Consider the following 15,866-nt stretch of genomic DNA (forward strand, 5'->3'; position numbering starts at 1 on the left):
AGCGGCTCCTCCTCACGGCACAGCCTTGGCCACCAGGCGGCGCCGGCGGGCCGCGGCGGGCGCGGGGCGGGGCGGCCTCGACCCCGGGCGGGTCTGGGGGTCACCCCTTCCCTCCCTCACGGGCACTGCCCCGACCCCGGCGGGTCTGGGGGGTCACCCCTCTCCTCCCTCACGGCACTGCCCCGACCCCGGGCGGGTCTGGGGTCACCCCCTCCCTCCCCTCACGGCACTGCCCCGACCCCGGGCGGGTCTGGGGGTCACACCCTCCCTCCCCTCACGGCACTGCCCCAGCACGGACCGCACCGCGGCACGGGGAATGGCGAAGTTCAGCCAAGCGCTCTCAGAACCTGCAGGGAAAACACCCCGAACTGTGCAGGAGGAAATACACACATACACACAAACAAACACACGCACACAAACACACACGCACCCTTCTGCACACCGCAGCCAAGCGCTAAACACAGCATAGCAAAACTTAGCATTTCTTAAACAGAGGAGCTGCATGTGCGTACTAGAGGGTCCGTTAAAGTGTATTTTTGATAATGCCACCAGAGACCAGTAAAGTATCCAAGAAAGCTCGCAGGTTCCGTGTAAGCTCCCACCTCAGCTCTTCCTCCACTCCGCGTCTCAGGTGGAGCTCAGGTAGCTCTGACTCAAGCTAGGAAACACACCGACTGAGATCAGGGAGATTTCTGTAATAGCCATTTAGTACATTAATGCCCATAGGAGAACAGGAAAAGTAAACAAAAAAAAAAAGTACCGAGTGCTAAGAATGCCAAATCATTAAACAGACTCATTGCTTCAGCATTAGGATCTTTTCCCATGGATCCAGGACAAAGAACATCCCATGAAAACACCCACCAACCCATGGGATTTCTCGTGTGTACACCACCGTTAACCAGCAGCAAATGTGCTGCAAGTGCTGCCATGGTGTTGGGCTCAGCACAAAACTCTCATTTAAAAAGATGCTGTAGTAAAGGTCAAATGTTTGGAGCTGAAATAGTCCATGCTTGCCATCTTTAAAGGTCAGTTTTCCCAACATCAGTACATAAATGAGTGCAGATATGAACCAAATCTCAGTGTGTAACACCCCACCTTTTGTCTAATAGTGTTTTTGTAAGTTTTAATTGCATATTATTTCTCAGAAATTACTGCCAAAAAAAATTACTCCTTTCTATAATGAGTATCTGTATGAAACTTGCAGCTGAAGGAGAAGATGCTGTACATTAGGCTCACAAAAATCCAGTTGGATTGCTTTCCATTTGACCCAGCAGCACGTGGAAAGATGGACACAATGGGCAACTAAAAGGCAGGCCCAGGAACAATCATGAGAAGGGAAATATCACTAAAATACAATGAATGCACACTACGCTAATTGATATAATCCATGTTTTTATTTCTATTCCAAATTGGGAACAGAAACATTCCACTGCAAAGGGACACTGACAAACACAATAAACCCACTTACACAATGTAGCCTTTTCATGCCCCTTAACAACCCCACCAGCTTTTACTCTGGGTTTCCTTTCTGCCAGTTGGTTCACAGGAAGCATTTGTACCTGCGATTAAGACACTGCTGCTACAGGTGTGACCGTTTTATCATCATTAATGATTTGCCTTGCATAGAATTGCTTCTGTCTTTGGTCACCGGTATGATAAGGAAACGAGGACCTTTGATAGGAGTAGGGCTGAATCATCCATGTGTGATGATTGTTTGCTCAGTTCTGCTTCCCCAGTCACCATGGATTTAAAGGTATCTGTGCCCAGCTGACGGACTGTTGCAGCAATAAGCCAAACACCAGAACAGGACATTAGAGGGCAGCAAGCACACTTACTGCTGCCTGGCTTTATCCAGAGCCAAGGGAAAGGTAAAAACCTCTGTCCCAACACTCGGGCAAAAGGTTTCTGTGCCCATTTCCAAATAGTTCCAAATTTCCCGGTTTTGAATGACTGCAGTGTGCAAGAAGCAGATTTAGGAATATACTGCACCCCAGCTGAACCCTGTGAAGAGTGCAAGGTTAATTGAACCAACCTGGAGAATTTCTACAGCACAAGAACGTAAATGTTCAGGTCACTCAGACAGTAACTTGTGAAATCCAGGGCACCATAATCTCATGTGAAAGGATTTTTATTTATGAAAGCGTGATTAAGTCCCCTTGCAATATACACAGACAACCCCTACTCCAGCTGTACCAGGCAGGAATGCAATGCTACAGTTCACACAAACAAGATGGAGAATGATGTTCTGGTCATTGGTTATCTCAAGTGGATTTTTTTTTATTCAGAATGACACCTGAGGAAAGGCTGTCTGGCACTGAAAGTTATAATTAAGGCTTTTTACATGTTTTAATAAAATGGAACTATTGAAACTACCAACATTGCTTACCACAAAATTCAAATACACCACCAGCTTCTTTAACAGTTGAAAAGAAAGTTTGAAGGCCATTTTTATAAGCCTTGACAGATGTCAAGAAATAGACACTGAACTTCCTTTTTATGCTCAAAGTAGTGATTTATGACAGAATATATTAGGAAATCTCATATTTTCACGGTTCTCTTAACTACTGCAGAGCCCTTTACTTCTCCAGTTGCCTATCAGCATTATAACAAATAACACTACTTAAAGTTTAAAGGCTGAGGACTAGTAAAGTCATGCACATAAAAAGAGAGTAAAATGAGTAGGTTCAAGTTTTCCGTTACTCATTTGTAAGAGTGGAAGAGAAACTCTGCAATATGTGCTTTTATTTCACTTATCCATTTTGTGACCTCAGGAGAAAAACAGCTAGAGGAACAGGTAGTGAAGAAAAGGGTTAGAGTACTTGTTTCTCAAAAAACAAAAATTCCAAAACCTACAAAATACCACTACCAAAAAAAAAAAAACAAAATTAGTGCCAGACCATTACAGTCCTATCAAAAGCTGAGAAACATCAGTGTTGCAGCTACGCTGGTTTAAGGATGCAAACAAGGCATCATTCATAAGCAAAAGATGCAGTCCCTTATTTGCCTGGGTGCTACAGCTGAACAATGCATACAGGTACACAAACACGGTTATACTAAAAAGAGAATAGGTACTAAAATTCAATGTCTGGCTGCGTGGTCTCCAGCTTTTATGTGGTCTAGCACATAAAAACACCTCAAACTGAAAATACGTATTATGGACCTTAATGTGCAATGAGAGCAACAAATTGCACCTTACATGCTTCTTCCACCATTAAGAGGTGGAAATGCTCCTCAGAAGAGGGCATTTAGTGACAACAGCAGTACATGATAAAGCATTTGTACTTCGAGTAAGAAAACTAGTCAAACACACTGGTAACCCTGCCCTGAGCTGGAAGCTTAAGCTCTGCTCTGTCTTCTGCAAAGACACTCAGCTACTTCACAGCTAAAGCCTCAACACAGGCAGTTCACAACGAAGTACTTCACGTGAGAATTTCACTAAGAGGGCAAGTGGGGGATGGAACAAGGCCTCAAGCAAATCACTGGGACTTTTATGGGCAGTAAGTCTAATCCAGTATCAAACCAGAGAAAAAGCTCTCTGATCAAAAGCTAGCCACCTGCCCTACGAAGGAAGCTGCTGTGAACCACAGACTGCGAGATTATCAAGAGACACTTCTCAGCTCTGAGAGACTCTAAGTGGGCTCCTGGCACTCTCCTGAACTCAGTAAGTCACCATTCTTAAACATAAGCAGTGCAACTACATGTATTTAATATATTCCACATTAAATGCATTCACAGCTAGTTACGTTTGACCCTAGGGGCTGTTAGGTTCACAGACCAAATATCCCTCATACTTCTATTCTCTCTCAACGCTATCCTGGAAAAACATGAGTTTTCCCATTATTCTGTATGTTTCTAGACTTAAAACAGATACCTGCCAGGATTTATTTGTTAAAGGGAAAGCAAGATCAGATGCATTTTCCTCCATCTCCATTTAAAATTGTCTTTATTTCAGTCATTTTAAGCAGAAACCTCTCACAGCAGTTGGGATAAGCAGGCTGTTAAACCATTACACTGTTACATTCAATTGCAGAGATACATCTCACTTCATACAAGTATAAGCAAAGGTGTGTTTGTGGTGAGGTTTTTTAAGGAGCAGTTTTTATATGTCTCAGTGTGCCACATACATTGATCTGCAGTCTTTGCATCAGGAGGCCAACTAGGGACACAGTACATCTTGCCTGTGGAACACAGGGGGAATTAAACCATTGTGTCATGACAAACCTTACCTGACAGAAAAGCACATTCAACTTGCTTGAGGAATCCAACTGTTCACCTATACTCAGTATTGTCATGGGTGGGGGTCCTTAATTGCACAAAGGTACAGAGCACTACTTCTTGGATTACTTAAAACTTAACTGAGCACTACCCTCATATCTTGACTCTTAAAATATCTGAGGCACAAGTATGTGTGTGTACTTGTTTTATTCATAATTTGTCTTGGGATACCAAATATATTTCTACTTCAGGTGATTCAACAGACTTGTTGACCTCATTTCAAAACATCCACTGATCCATTTTTCATTCAATGGCAATATCGAATGTTAAAAGGAACATAAAAACAAACATGCACACAATTGTACAGTTTTCATAAATGTCTATTTCATTATTTGTGGGTAGCGCATTAAACAGTTAAATACATTTAAATAATGTTTAAGTGACTGCACTAATGCAGAATTTTAACTAGATGGGTAACCAATTTAACTAGAAACCAGCTAACAAGTAACTGTCTAAATACTTCAAATACAGCTCTTGTTCTAGGTCATCCTTCTTGGAAAAAAAAAAGCCTGCTGGTCACATTGGAAATACATTTTAAGGCCAAATTCTTCTGATATCCCTTCTCTGCAGCAGTTTCTTCACCTTTTTAAGCCTCCAATTCCAGGCCAAGACCAAGTTTATGGCCACCAGCATTGATGCTCTTTCCATCTATCAGGGCAGACAGTGTAAGCTTCACACCTGTAAGATTTTTAAGCAGCACGTTTACAACACACACAGTAGCTTTTATGCAACCCAACCTCCGTCACTACGAGTCCCAGTTGTAGCTCTTTTTCTATTTCATTACTTTTTTTACAGAAGAATATATTTACCCACGAAATCCACTGAAAGTTAGTCATGTGAACCAAGCTAGATGCTTTTTGTAAACACTGTGTTATGAAGTGGATATACAAAATCTCTAATTACTAAACACACAAGAGCTCTCCTTTCCCCCATTAAGGTGTGCAAAGGAGGAGGAAAATTGTGGACAGACAGACACGAGGTCAGAACAAGTTATGTTCTGGAGGGTTTTTTTACTAAATACGAAGAGCAGGAAGTGTGTTTTTTGACAATTAATCGTTCTTTCAAGACCTGCTATCATTCAGTGTTGTATGATTAGAGAAAACAATGTCAAAAAAGAAAACCTGCTTTGCCTAGCCTAAAACTAAGCTGTCAAACACAATATAGTCCACTCCTGTACAAATCAACGAGGAATATAATGCATTAATACCATTAGATAAAATGGAGTTTGTCTTACTTAGATAAAGGTTCGATGTGCAACATAAGCTACTGTAAAACATCTACTTTGCCTTCAAGACAAAATTATTCTCAAGAAAGAAAATAGTTGCATATAAACACATAGATCAATTTTTCTTTGTGATGCATTAAAGATATATATGTGACATAATTCATGTGATAACTCTTACCTGGCCTCAGCGTCTGGGTGTAACCCACTCCAACTAGACTAGAATTGTTCACTTTTGCCTATTAAAAAAAACAAGACAAAAGCAATTGAAAGGTAACTAATTAGTTCTTTGTTATCATTTAGAAACTAGAGTAACTATGGCAACACTGCCATTATCAGCTTAACCAAATTTTACCTGTTCTTTCAATACCTCTCTGCTTCCTGAATTCTCTCCTTCAAGTATTTGCCCTTGTCCCTGTACTTGCAGCTGAAGCAGTAACATATTTAAGAATAGGGAGAACTGTTACTGGAATGTGGTTTTGCAGGTGAACTTCCCCATTTCTGCCTTTTCAGAAGGCCACAGGCATTTACCACCAGTCTCCCAAAACATGCCACTTCAGAAGAAATATCCATGTTCGTATTATTACAAAAGAATTAGCATTACAAAGTCTAATCAGCCAAGCAGCAAAAATTTTCTTATTTCTACATATCATAAACAATATGTGAAAACTTATTTATCTCACTTTGCATCACTTCCACAACAGGATGATTCCAATGATCCAGGTTCAATCCTAACTTTGTAATGTACAGAAAACTGTTGTGCTTATAACCTTTTTAATCACTACTGCAAGGAGTTCTTACCATGGGAATGCACCAGAGCTCCCCAAAAACTGGTTTTAAAGAAATTCTGTAAACTTACAGAACTAGACATGAAGGGTGGGTTTTTTTCCCCATTGTGTTTTTCTTTTAATAAACTCTCTAGAGTAGACCCAGCATTTGACAGTCAGGTTCTGAGAGACTCTGCAGACATTACAGAATTTAAATACTGCTGGTTTTATTATAACTGCCAGGATGGTTAAGAGTAATTCCTACAAGTGTTCACAATCTTTTTTTGTACTAATAGTACACAGGTTTGCAGACACTGAAAAGACACTGTACTCAGCACAACCCTTCAGGTTACAGCCACACTCACCGAGATAGAAGCAGTGGAATCCAACTTGTATTTAGCTGCAATGCCAAAGCGAGTGCTGTTGCTGCCTGCTGTCCAAGCCAGGTTTACAGCAGTTTCAAGATGGTCACTCACTTTTTGGTAGATTGACCCACCAAATTCAGAACCATCATTGCTGCACAAATTAAGAAAAAAGTTAAGTTTCCTACATTAACATACCCTCCCCCTTTTTTTCCCCTTCTTTTTATTACTTCAAATTTTTATTTAAATTAGAATTTCAAAAGTTTGAGTTGTTTCTCATTTTTTGGCAAGAGAAGGGGAGATTTATTTTGCCCTAAAGCCTTTGTTAAATTGCAATAATTCATGGAAATAAAGAGGTATTTCAGAGTGCTACTTTGTATTACTTGCAATTCTCACGCTACTGTTGAATAAAGTCCTTGAACAAAATTCCAGATCGCATCCTTATGAAACTGATGGATAAAAGTTAGTTAGAAAATGGCCATTATGAATTCATGACTATTGAATACATATGAAAATCCTAAAATGACTTTTTAAAAAAATCTGTCACAATGTTTTACATTAGTAAATTGAAATGGAATTCTTACATGCCAGACTACATAGTATTTTGTAGTTTTCTCCCATACTCCTCAATTTCCATGAATTTGGACAGACACAATCCCCATCCTTCCCCTCCAAATGCACAAACTTCTACCTAACTAAATGCACTAGAACTCCACCAGTTTTTATTAACCTAGATTGAAAACACTGTTTTTCAGCAGGTTTTTCCGAGCTTGCTCCAAAGCACATAAGATCTAAAGGTAGCAAGTCTGAAATTGCATAAACAAGATGTCTTACACTTGTTTAGCTACATTGTTTTATGCACTCTTCATTCCTGACAGTCAAGAAGAGGAACCTACTCAAAAAGTCCAAAAGCAATGCTCTAGTCTTGCCCTAGAAGCTACTATTTACCTGCTTAAATAGTGCAACACTAATTACTACTTCTAACAAATCTGCTGTCCTTAAATTGTAGTCTGATACAATTAATTCAATGTAATAGGAGAGCTGGAAAAAGCATTATGATCAGTTCTGCATAACTGAACTACTGAACTTTCAATTGGCATGTACTTCAATATTATGCGAGCTGTATCCTGCTGCAAGTGCTAACAAGTCACAGGTGTTTACTGTTTTGAAGAGAAATACAAAGTATCTTTTACATTTATTTAGTTTCCTATTGAAAAATGCACTCTATTTAATTGCCTCGTAAGCACCTGTTGATATTTCAAGCATTTGTATTTTCACTAGAAGGAAAGGCAGAGAAAGCCTGCTTCTATAAATCTGGACAAAATTTTCAGTACTTACACATTAGTGTGCAGCTGGAAGTCTCCAGTCTTGTAACCCACAGAGAAATTATTTCTTGTCAATTTTGATTTGGCACTATCAAAAGTCATCTGATAACCAGCAAGCCAGCCTTCATAACCAATGACAGCTGAACCGTGGATTGCAGGTCCAGCAAAATCAAAGTCAACATCACAACCTAGGTTTACGCATTCACGTTTGTAAGCTGACTTAATTTTACCACTTTTCTTTCTGAAACAGAGAAACAATTATCTTAAGACAAGGCATACATGATCTTCCTCAATGAACTGCAAAACTCGAACCATATGACTCTAGACAATGTATCTAAATGCCATGCACAGGCAGCCCCTAGGCCGGGCAGAAGTACAGGCAGCCCATCCAGAGCACATGGGGCTATTGCAAACAGGCATTTTCAGATAAAGGCAGTAGCAGCTGAATCCCTCCTGCAATCTTCCAAGTATTCTATCCCAGACAATAAGTAAAGTGGGCTGTTGTTAAATGTACAGTACTAACCCCACAGTGATGTGATGAGAGCAGAATAAATAAAATTAATAGCATAATCCTTTAGCATTGGGATTTGCTAATTTGGATCGATAGCAAACCATACAAACAGCTCTGTCAATACCACAGACCAGCTGTTACTGCCCTAAGTAAGGTAAAAAGGTTAACAATTCTTACCCTGTATTTGGTGAGAAAGTTGTATCAAATGTCAACTTCAGGCCTTTGGCAAGCTAATTGAAGGGGGAGAAGAGAAGATAAAGCTATAAGTTCTGTTCTGTTAGATAGGTAAAACAAATAAATACTCTTCTAATCTATTACCTGATCTTCAATTGCAATTTCTGTTCCCAGAGTGTTATCTGTGTTCCACTTTTCTGTGAAAGTCAGCCCATACTCAGCCCACTTGTATTTGGTCTCCAAGCTCCCATTCACTTTTCCAGTGTCTGTGTTCGATGAACCAGATGTTGTGAATTCCTAAAAGGGACAGAAGGTACATGTGATTCTGAAAGCATTATACAGTGTTTTCTGCAGCAAACACTAAGATCTTGTTATTCTATACGAGTTTAAAATCAGTAGACAACTTGCAGAGGGAGAGGAGAGACCGGCATGGCCAAGAACTTCCCTAGTCCCCATCTCAGCTGCAGTGTTCCTGCCAATATTACAGACTGTACAGGGTTGCAACCTAACTCCAAAGCAAGACAGTAGTCATCACAAGTATACTCCTTAAAAGCAGAAACAAGTTCTTTTAATGTAAGGCTAAGTTTGATACTCCCAAAGAGCAACTTAAAAATTAAACCAAAAGCCAAGAACACTAAAAGGCACATAATGCAACTCCAGTAAAATTCTTGAAGGATCACATACGTATTTTTTTTCCATTTTTCTTGTCAACCATCCCCAAAGATAAATTATGGACAACTGTAAAATGTCATAGAATGGCATGATTTTTCAAATTGGGAGTGGGTGGTTTGGTTTTTTGTTTGGTTTGGATTTTTGATTGATTTTTAAAGAGAGTTATTAGTCTAACCAACACACCAGCCTTTCACGCCAGCCACAGGCACACATGTATTTACTGACATCTATAAAATTCCCTGGCACTTTGGTTTCATGACACACAAGGGTAACATTCATGTTTGAATAGTGAGCTCAGGGAATGGTCTGGTTTTATGGTACAGTATGGACTTCCCTGGAATTCTTCAAAGGACTTAGAAGTTACCAATATCACTCACATCTCTTTATTAAAGGACTTAGTCCCTGATGTTTCTCACTATTTGGATTCTCACAAAGAACAAAATGAATAGTTTCTATGTACCACTATTCAGAAAGTAAAGGCAATACACAGCAGAAGTGGAAGCCAGGTTTTACAATACATGTTAAAGAGTTCTTTCCATTGAAATATTACTGCCCTTATGATTTAAAAAGCTGATTATTTCAACTTTCTAAAACATATAAATAAAAATTTCATCTGTCTTCCTCCATGCACAACATTATTTTCGAATAAACTTCTCACACTCACCTCCCCCAGAACGAAAAACAAATTTAAAATTGCAAGTCCTTAAGCACTCTGACAGTCCAAGCCCAGAGAGCACAGAGCAAACGTGCATGAGACTGTTCTTTAATGCTGGCTGATCAAACTTAACCATGTCCAAGACATTTATTTATGTTATGTTAGTGAACCCCTAAGCTATCCACATAATTGCATAATTCTAGTAAGGTCTGTTTCTTGGCAAGGGGCAGAGACTACAGAAATACCTTCAGGTTTAACTTCTTGCTTTGTGCTGCTCCTACTACACAGGTCTGTGTGACTGACACTATTGTGGCAATAGCTTCAGGAGTAGCAAATTATTACCTCTTATCTCTGCTTTAAAAAGTCTGCAGTACATTCATGCCAGCAGTTTGTCCTCCTGGGAAGAATGGCTTAAAACTGATATGGGATTCACATTAGGGCTTAGGTTTTTCAGAGAGTTTTACCAGTGTAACTAGCATTCTTGAAAAGCACAAGCTAGAACACCACCACCTACATCTATAACAGGGCTCTTGCAAATTGTGCTTCAGTTAGGATACAGACCTCTGGAAAAAGCAGAGTATATAATCCAGGAATCTTTTTTCTAACAGCAAGTTACACTGCTAAAGCTCCAGTTATAGGGGAAAATAAAAAAAATCTACTTTTATATCTTGCAAAGTCTGCTCTAGAAATTATAAAAGTTACAGAGGGCACTGCTTGCATGACAAAGACATCCTGCATGGAACACTACTGCAACACTTCAATACCCAGTGGAGCCAAAGATTCAACATGCTAATTCAATGCCAACTACTCCATACAAGCATCAAGATGGCAGAAATTTCCACCAAATACAAACAACATCACAAGGCACTATAATCAGTATATTAAAATGCCATAAAAATCTGTCAGCTATTTGTTCACCTTCAGACTTAGACCAGGGACAACTAACAAACCCTTTTATCTTACCAGGATTACTAAACAGTGCAATACCCCTGCTACATTCAGATCTCTAGGGGCTTCTGAAATTATTTTACACCAGAAGTTTATCATTCATAAAATCTATAAAATACTTAACAGCATCTGCAGAGCATCCCTTCTAACTAAATATCAGAACATATCCAGAAAGAAAACATAATGAATAAAAGTTATTTAAACTCACCACTCCGCTTGCAGATTTTGTTTTCACATCCAGTTTCACCAACCCAAAACCTTAACAAATAAAAGTCAAAGTTACACGATTAGGCCTTAACTAAGGCCCTGCACATTTTTCAAGAAGTTGGTCTTCCAAGCAGTCTCAGCAGTGTGCCACATATATACATATAAATAAACAACTACAGACTGACTTCAGCAACGTGCAAATTTTAGATGCTGCAGCAGGTAAAGGAAGCTACTCCAAAGCAAACTGGGAGTTCTGTTCAATCATCACCACACAGAAAGTGGGGAGTAGCCTCTCAGTTGTACACTGTACATTTAACTACCAAATGATGGCTTCCAAGAGTAAATTTAGTGACAGAGGAAATACATAATTTTCCACTCCTGGAATGCCATTGCTTACATTTCCTCTCAGCACCAAGACAAAATATCTCAAAGTAAAACTCTACAAAAGTGAAGTCACCGGGTAATACACAACCATTGGAACTGTAATATAAGCAGGTTTTATGGGAGTGTCAATTCACATTGTTATCCCTAGAGCTGAGCAACAGTCTTGGTGAAAAAGCCCCCACATGCATTCCCAAAGACCAGAAAGAAACAGCATTGTAACAAAGAATAATTTAACTATGCAACTGTCTGGTATTAAATAATTTCAAAATGTAGAAGGATTCTTTATCCCAATAGCCTTTCCTCTTTCTATTCCAAAAAAGGCTATAACATTACACTGGTATATAACCCTTCCTACATCAACAAATGTTGTGGCACAGACAGACTGGTAAACAAAGTGTACTCCTAAGTTAAACTACTCTTGCTGCTTACATGCTTGCATATTTGTACACCTCTGACATTTACATGGCTAGAGCAGTAAAATTTAACAGACTTCACATCAAAACAGCCCACAAAAAGCCTCCAACAATGTTAATTGACTGCAATGATATAAAAACAGCACATCCTCTCCCTTCTCAGAAATATGGGCATTTAAGCATTCAATTTTACATACAATTTTAAAAAGGCAATTCATTGTTGCACCTCAAACACTGTATGTTAAAAAAGGTACTATTCTTACCATATCCTTTATTGAAGATATCTCTGGCAGATTTGCCAAGGTCTGCGTACGACGGAGGAATCGCCATTGGAGCTGAAAGGTAAAAAGCTAGTTAATAGTGAACCTTTTTCCACTGCACACAAAAAAATGCTACCACAAGTCTTTCAAGATACTCTTTAAGGCAGTTTCATCTATATGAAGGCAGTTAATGGATATAATGGCTCACACAACTACGGTGTTCTGTGAAACACCTACATATTTTCAGCGAAGGTCACTGTGAACAGGGGATGTTTTCTCAGAAGAGGCATTATAAGACCACCCAGTTCTTAATTTTTCAAGTCCATTTCTCCATGCACCTTTAATTACTAGAAATAAACTAATACCTTACATTTCCAGAGTTGGCACAGTTACCACCAAAAACCCGGAAACTGTACATCTGAAAAACTATAATGCAGACAGTTAATCCTCTGAAGTTCTACAAAGTCAAATTTGACACATGCCTATGAAAATTACCTGAAAATCCTACAAGATTTATTTATGAAACTGTAAAAAGAAGGCATATCTCTTCTGCAACATCATTTTCACCCCACATTTTATATGGCAGACATGCCATTATTATTTATATTTATTATACAGAAACATATACAAATGTTCAAATTAAAAAAGAACATCTAGTGCCATTAACTAGCAATCAATCTGTTGAAGTTTTTCCTCCCTATAGCATGTAAGAGTTTATATTTGGGAGGTTTTCTTGTTTGTTTAAAACATACAAGTAGGAGGAGTGCCAGGTCCGTGAGAAAAGCTCTCTTCAGAGCCCCCTTCTCTGACAGGGAGCCTCCGGCAATGTGGCTGTTCTGAGAATCTGTCGCTCAAGACGAGCTATGCCCCGGCCCGGGGATGGAAGACACTAAGCTAAGGTCTGACCCCGGCCTGTATCGCCCTCCTCCCTGCGAAGATACACTCTATCTGCACCTTTCTTCGGGGACTGGGTTCCCATGATTTCAACAGCAAAAGGCCACTGCTACAGAGGCCCTGTATTTTAAAGCTGCGAAATACAGAAACCAGCATATTAATAACTCTCCTCATGCTGTGAAAGGAGGGAAAAGGGCCGAGGGAACAATGCAGCTAACTAGATAAGGCCATGAAAAGGCCAAACACAAGCAAACAAAAATCTTATCTACTCAAACTGATTGGTCACATTTGTTTAGCAGAGAAAGTCAGATTAACATAATTGACTGTTTATCTTGCTCTCTGTGGTGGGGTTTTAGGGGGTTTGGGGTTTTTTTTTAAGTAAATGAAGAAGTATCTTCAGAACCTGAAAAATAACAAGGGCAGTATTCTCACACATCAACTTCCAACTGAAAGCAAAAGTGATTACTTCATTTTTATATAGTACTTTTAACCAATATTTAAATTTCCATCATCTGGCTATAGGACTGCTTATCTTCTGCAAATCTACACAAGATCCTAAAGTGTACTCATTAATACAGGATCAAGGCAAGCCCTTTTTTTCCCCTTCTCAAAACCATTTCTTCCCATCTTTTCACAGCCTTATCTATAGCAAGGAAAACTTTCCTGGAACATCCAATTTAGAAAAAAAAAATGCCTTCAGGGCACCACACCATTAGGCAGACTACTGTTAAAGAATAGCATCCACATTAAAAAACCCCAAACCCTAATTACACCTGCTATATACAGCCTAATTGTATGAACTGCTACTATTAAAAAAAAAAAACAACAAAACCAAAAACCACCAAACTATTTCCACAATCAACGGAAAGGCACAAGACTGCTCCTTAACTTTCTACAATTCATAAGGCAGTTTTCCAGAGTACCTTACTCCATCTCCCTACTGCCAGAAGAGGACAACTTCATCCTCCTCTGAGCCACCAACATTAACACTCAGTTTCACACACACACACAAAAAAAACAAAAACAAAAACACCCAAACAAAAAACTTCCTTTAGCAAAGACATCTAAACTCTACAACCAGGTCACTACAGCAAGACATCTATCTTGCTCAAGAACTTACAACAAGTCTGTTTTTCCAGGGAGTTAAATTAAATGTTACATTTAAAAAAGACACAAAAATTACTTAGAGCATGTGAAGTTTAAAAAGGTTCAAGTTTATAGAACAGATCCTAAGCCCAGTGACAAGCCATTAAATGGTTCCTATTATTTATTCAATAAAATGAAGTAGATGATTGACCAAATTACAAGGGAGTGTGGGAACACTGCTCTAGTCCTTCTACATTTCTGCTGTACAGCAACTGTACAATTCTTTAGTAGTTTAAAATATTTTAAAGAAGGTCTAGTTATACGTTTCCTTTAATGAACGGATCTCACTTCTAACCAGCATCTTCAAAAGAATAATTATTTTTAGTTTAAAAATTTTATATTAGCATTCAGCATAGACATGATTTTTGAGTGCAAATAAATGAGCTTTTCCCTTTTGTTTTAATGTTTCCAGTCTGACTAAATAACCATCACAGACAAGAGATTTATGCTAAGCAGAAATGTCCTGAGAAGTTAACAAACTTGTATCCATGTCAAAATTCAAAAGATTATTACAGTAAAGAGGATGCTGCCGTTTTATGAGGCCTAGTTAAGCATTCTTCCCACTGCAAGGAAACTAGCCAGTATTTGTCAGACATTCTAGCCTACACATGCAAGTTTTGTAATAAAAAGTTAGTACAACTGCCATGCTGCTGCTCAAATTCTATACTAACAGGGACAGACAAGGAGAAAAGAGGAAACCAAAAGTTCATTTTGAATATACTAAACCCCCGATAAACCAGTGTCACCATCAGAATACTCATTAAATGAAAACAGGGCCATTAAAAAAAAAAATCAATCCCATGTCCTCCAATGTTAGCTAGGTTTGCAAATTCTTATAATCAAAAGTAAATTTCAATCCAATTTTGAAGAGTCTTTCACTTAAAAACAACTAATTAGAAGGGACTAAAATATAAGTACCATTTAGCAACTGGAGGTTTGTTGTAAAAATAACTAAGAAATAATTGACTCGAATTACTGAATATATTTGAAACACGTGAGAGCTCCACCCTAATCTTTGTTTCAGGCCACAGGAAGGAAAAAGTTTAATTAATCTGTTACTCAAGAGCCACAATCATGCTTTCTTCTCCCATAAAAAGAAAAAAGAATGACCCCAAGAAAATAAAAATGTATTAACATTATCGGAATTATTACATCACCGTTTTCCTTCAAGGCAGTATCCCACACCCTATAATTAAGGAATGCCACAGACTTCTATTAAGATTTCTAACAATTTTAAGATCTCAGGATATTGAAGATCAGACCAGAAACCAGATCAGGTTATTAACAAAAAAAGGGGGACTCATGTAATTTTAAAAAGCAGCAATAAGTATGCCCAAATTATCCCAGTATCCCAGTAAACAGCAACAGAAAAAATGAGATTACTTAAAGCAAAATTTGTTAAAATACACTGGACACACTCTGACCTTCTGGCTTACAGGGATACTACATACAGCTTAAAAAAGAGAAAATCCACCTCCTTCCCCTTGCATTAACTGTCTCCCTACCTCAGCTGGGAGGTGGACACGCAAGCCCAACCCTGGCCAGGCCAGTGCACAGACTAAGAGGAGAACGCCTGGAAATGCACTACAGGCTCAGCACCGCAGGCAGGGGCAGTAACGCAGCGCCTCCCCAGGGGAAGGGAGCGCAGGGC

General features: G+C 39.0%; 1 protein-coding gene across 1 annotated transcript; it reads right to left on the bottom strand.

Annotated features, from left to right (window-relative positions):
* Window positions 1–2,112: 2,112 nt before the first annotated feature.
* Window positions 2,113–12,557, bottom strand: VDAC2 (voltage dependent anion channel 2). The gene is made up of 9 exons (XM_008924320.3): window positions 12,541–12,557; window positions 12,179–12,250; window positions 11,120–11,169; window positions 8,781–8,933; window positions 8,640–8,692; window positions 7,965–8,192; window positions 6,630–6,780; window positions 5,679–5,736; window positions 2,113–4,953 (listed from the first exon to the last, which is right to left on the bottom strand). Exons 2-9 carry the CDS (start codon window positions 12,243–12,245, stop codon window positions 4,862–4,864), a joined length of 852 nt encoding a protein of 283 aa, XP_008922568.1. The 5' UTR covers window positions 12,246–12,250; window positions 12,541–12,557; the 3' UTR covers window positions 2,113–4,861.
* Window positions 12,558–15,866: the final 3,309 nt, after the last annotated feature.

Source organism: Manacus vitellinus, unplaced genomic scaffold (genome assembly GCF_001715985.3).
Source record: "Manacus vitellinus isolate BGI_N305 unplaced genomic scaffold, ASM171598v3 scaffold_15_pilon, whole genome shotgun sequence".
NCBI lineage: Eukaryota > Metazoa > Chordata > Aves > Passeriformes > Pipridae > Manacus > Manacus vitellinus.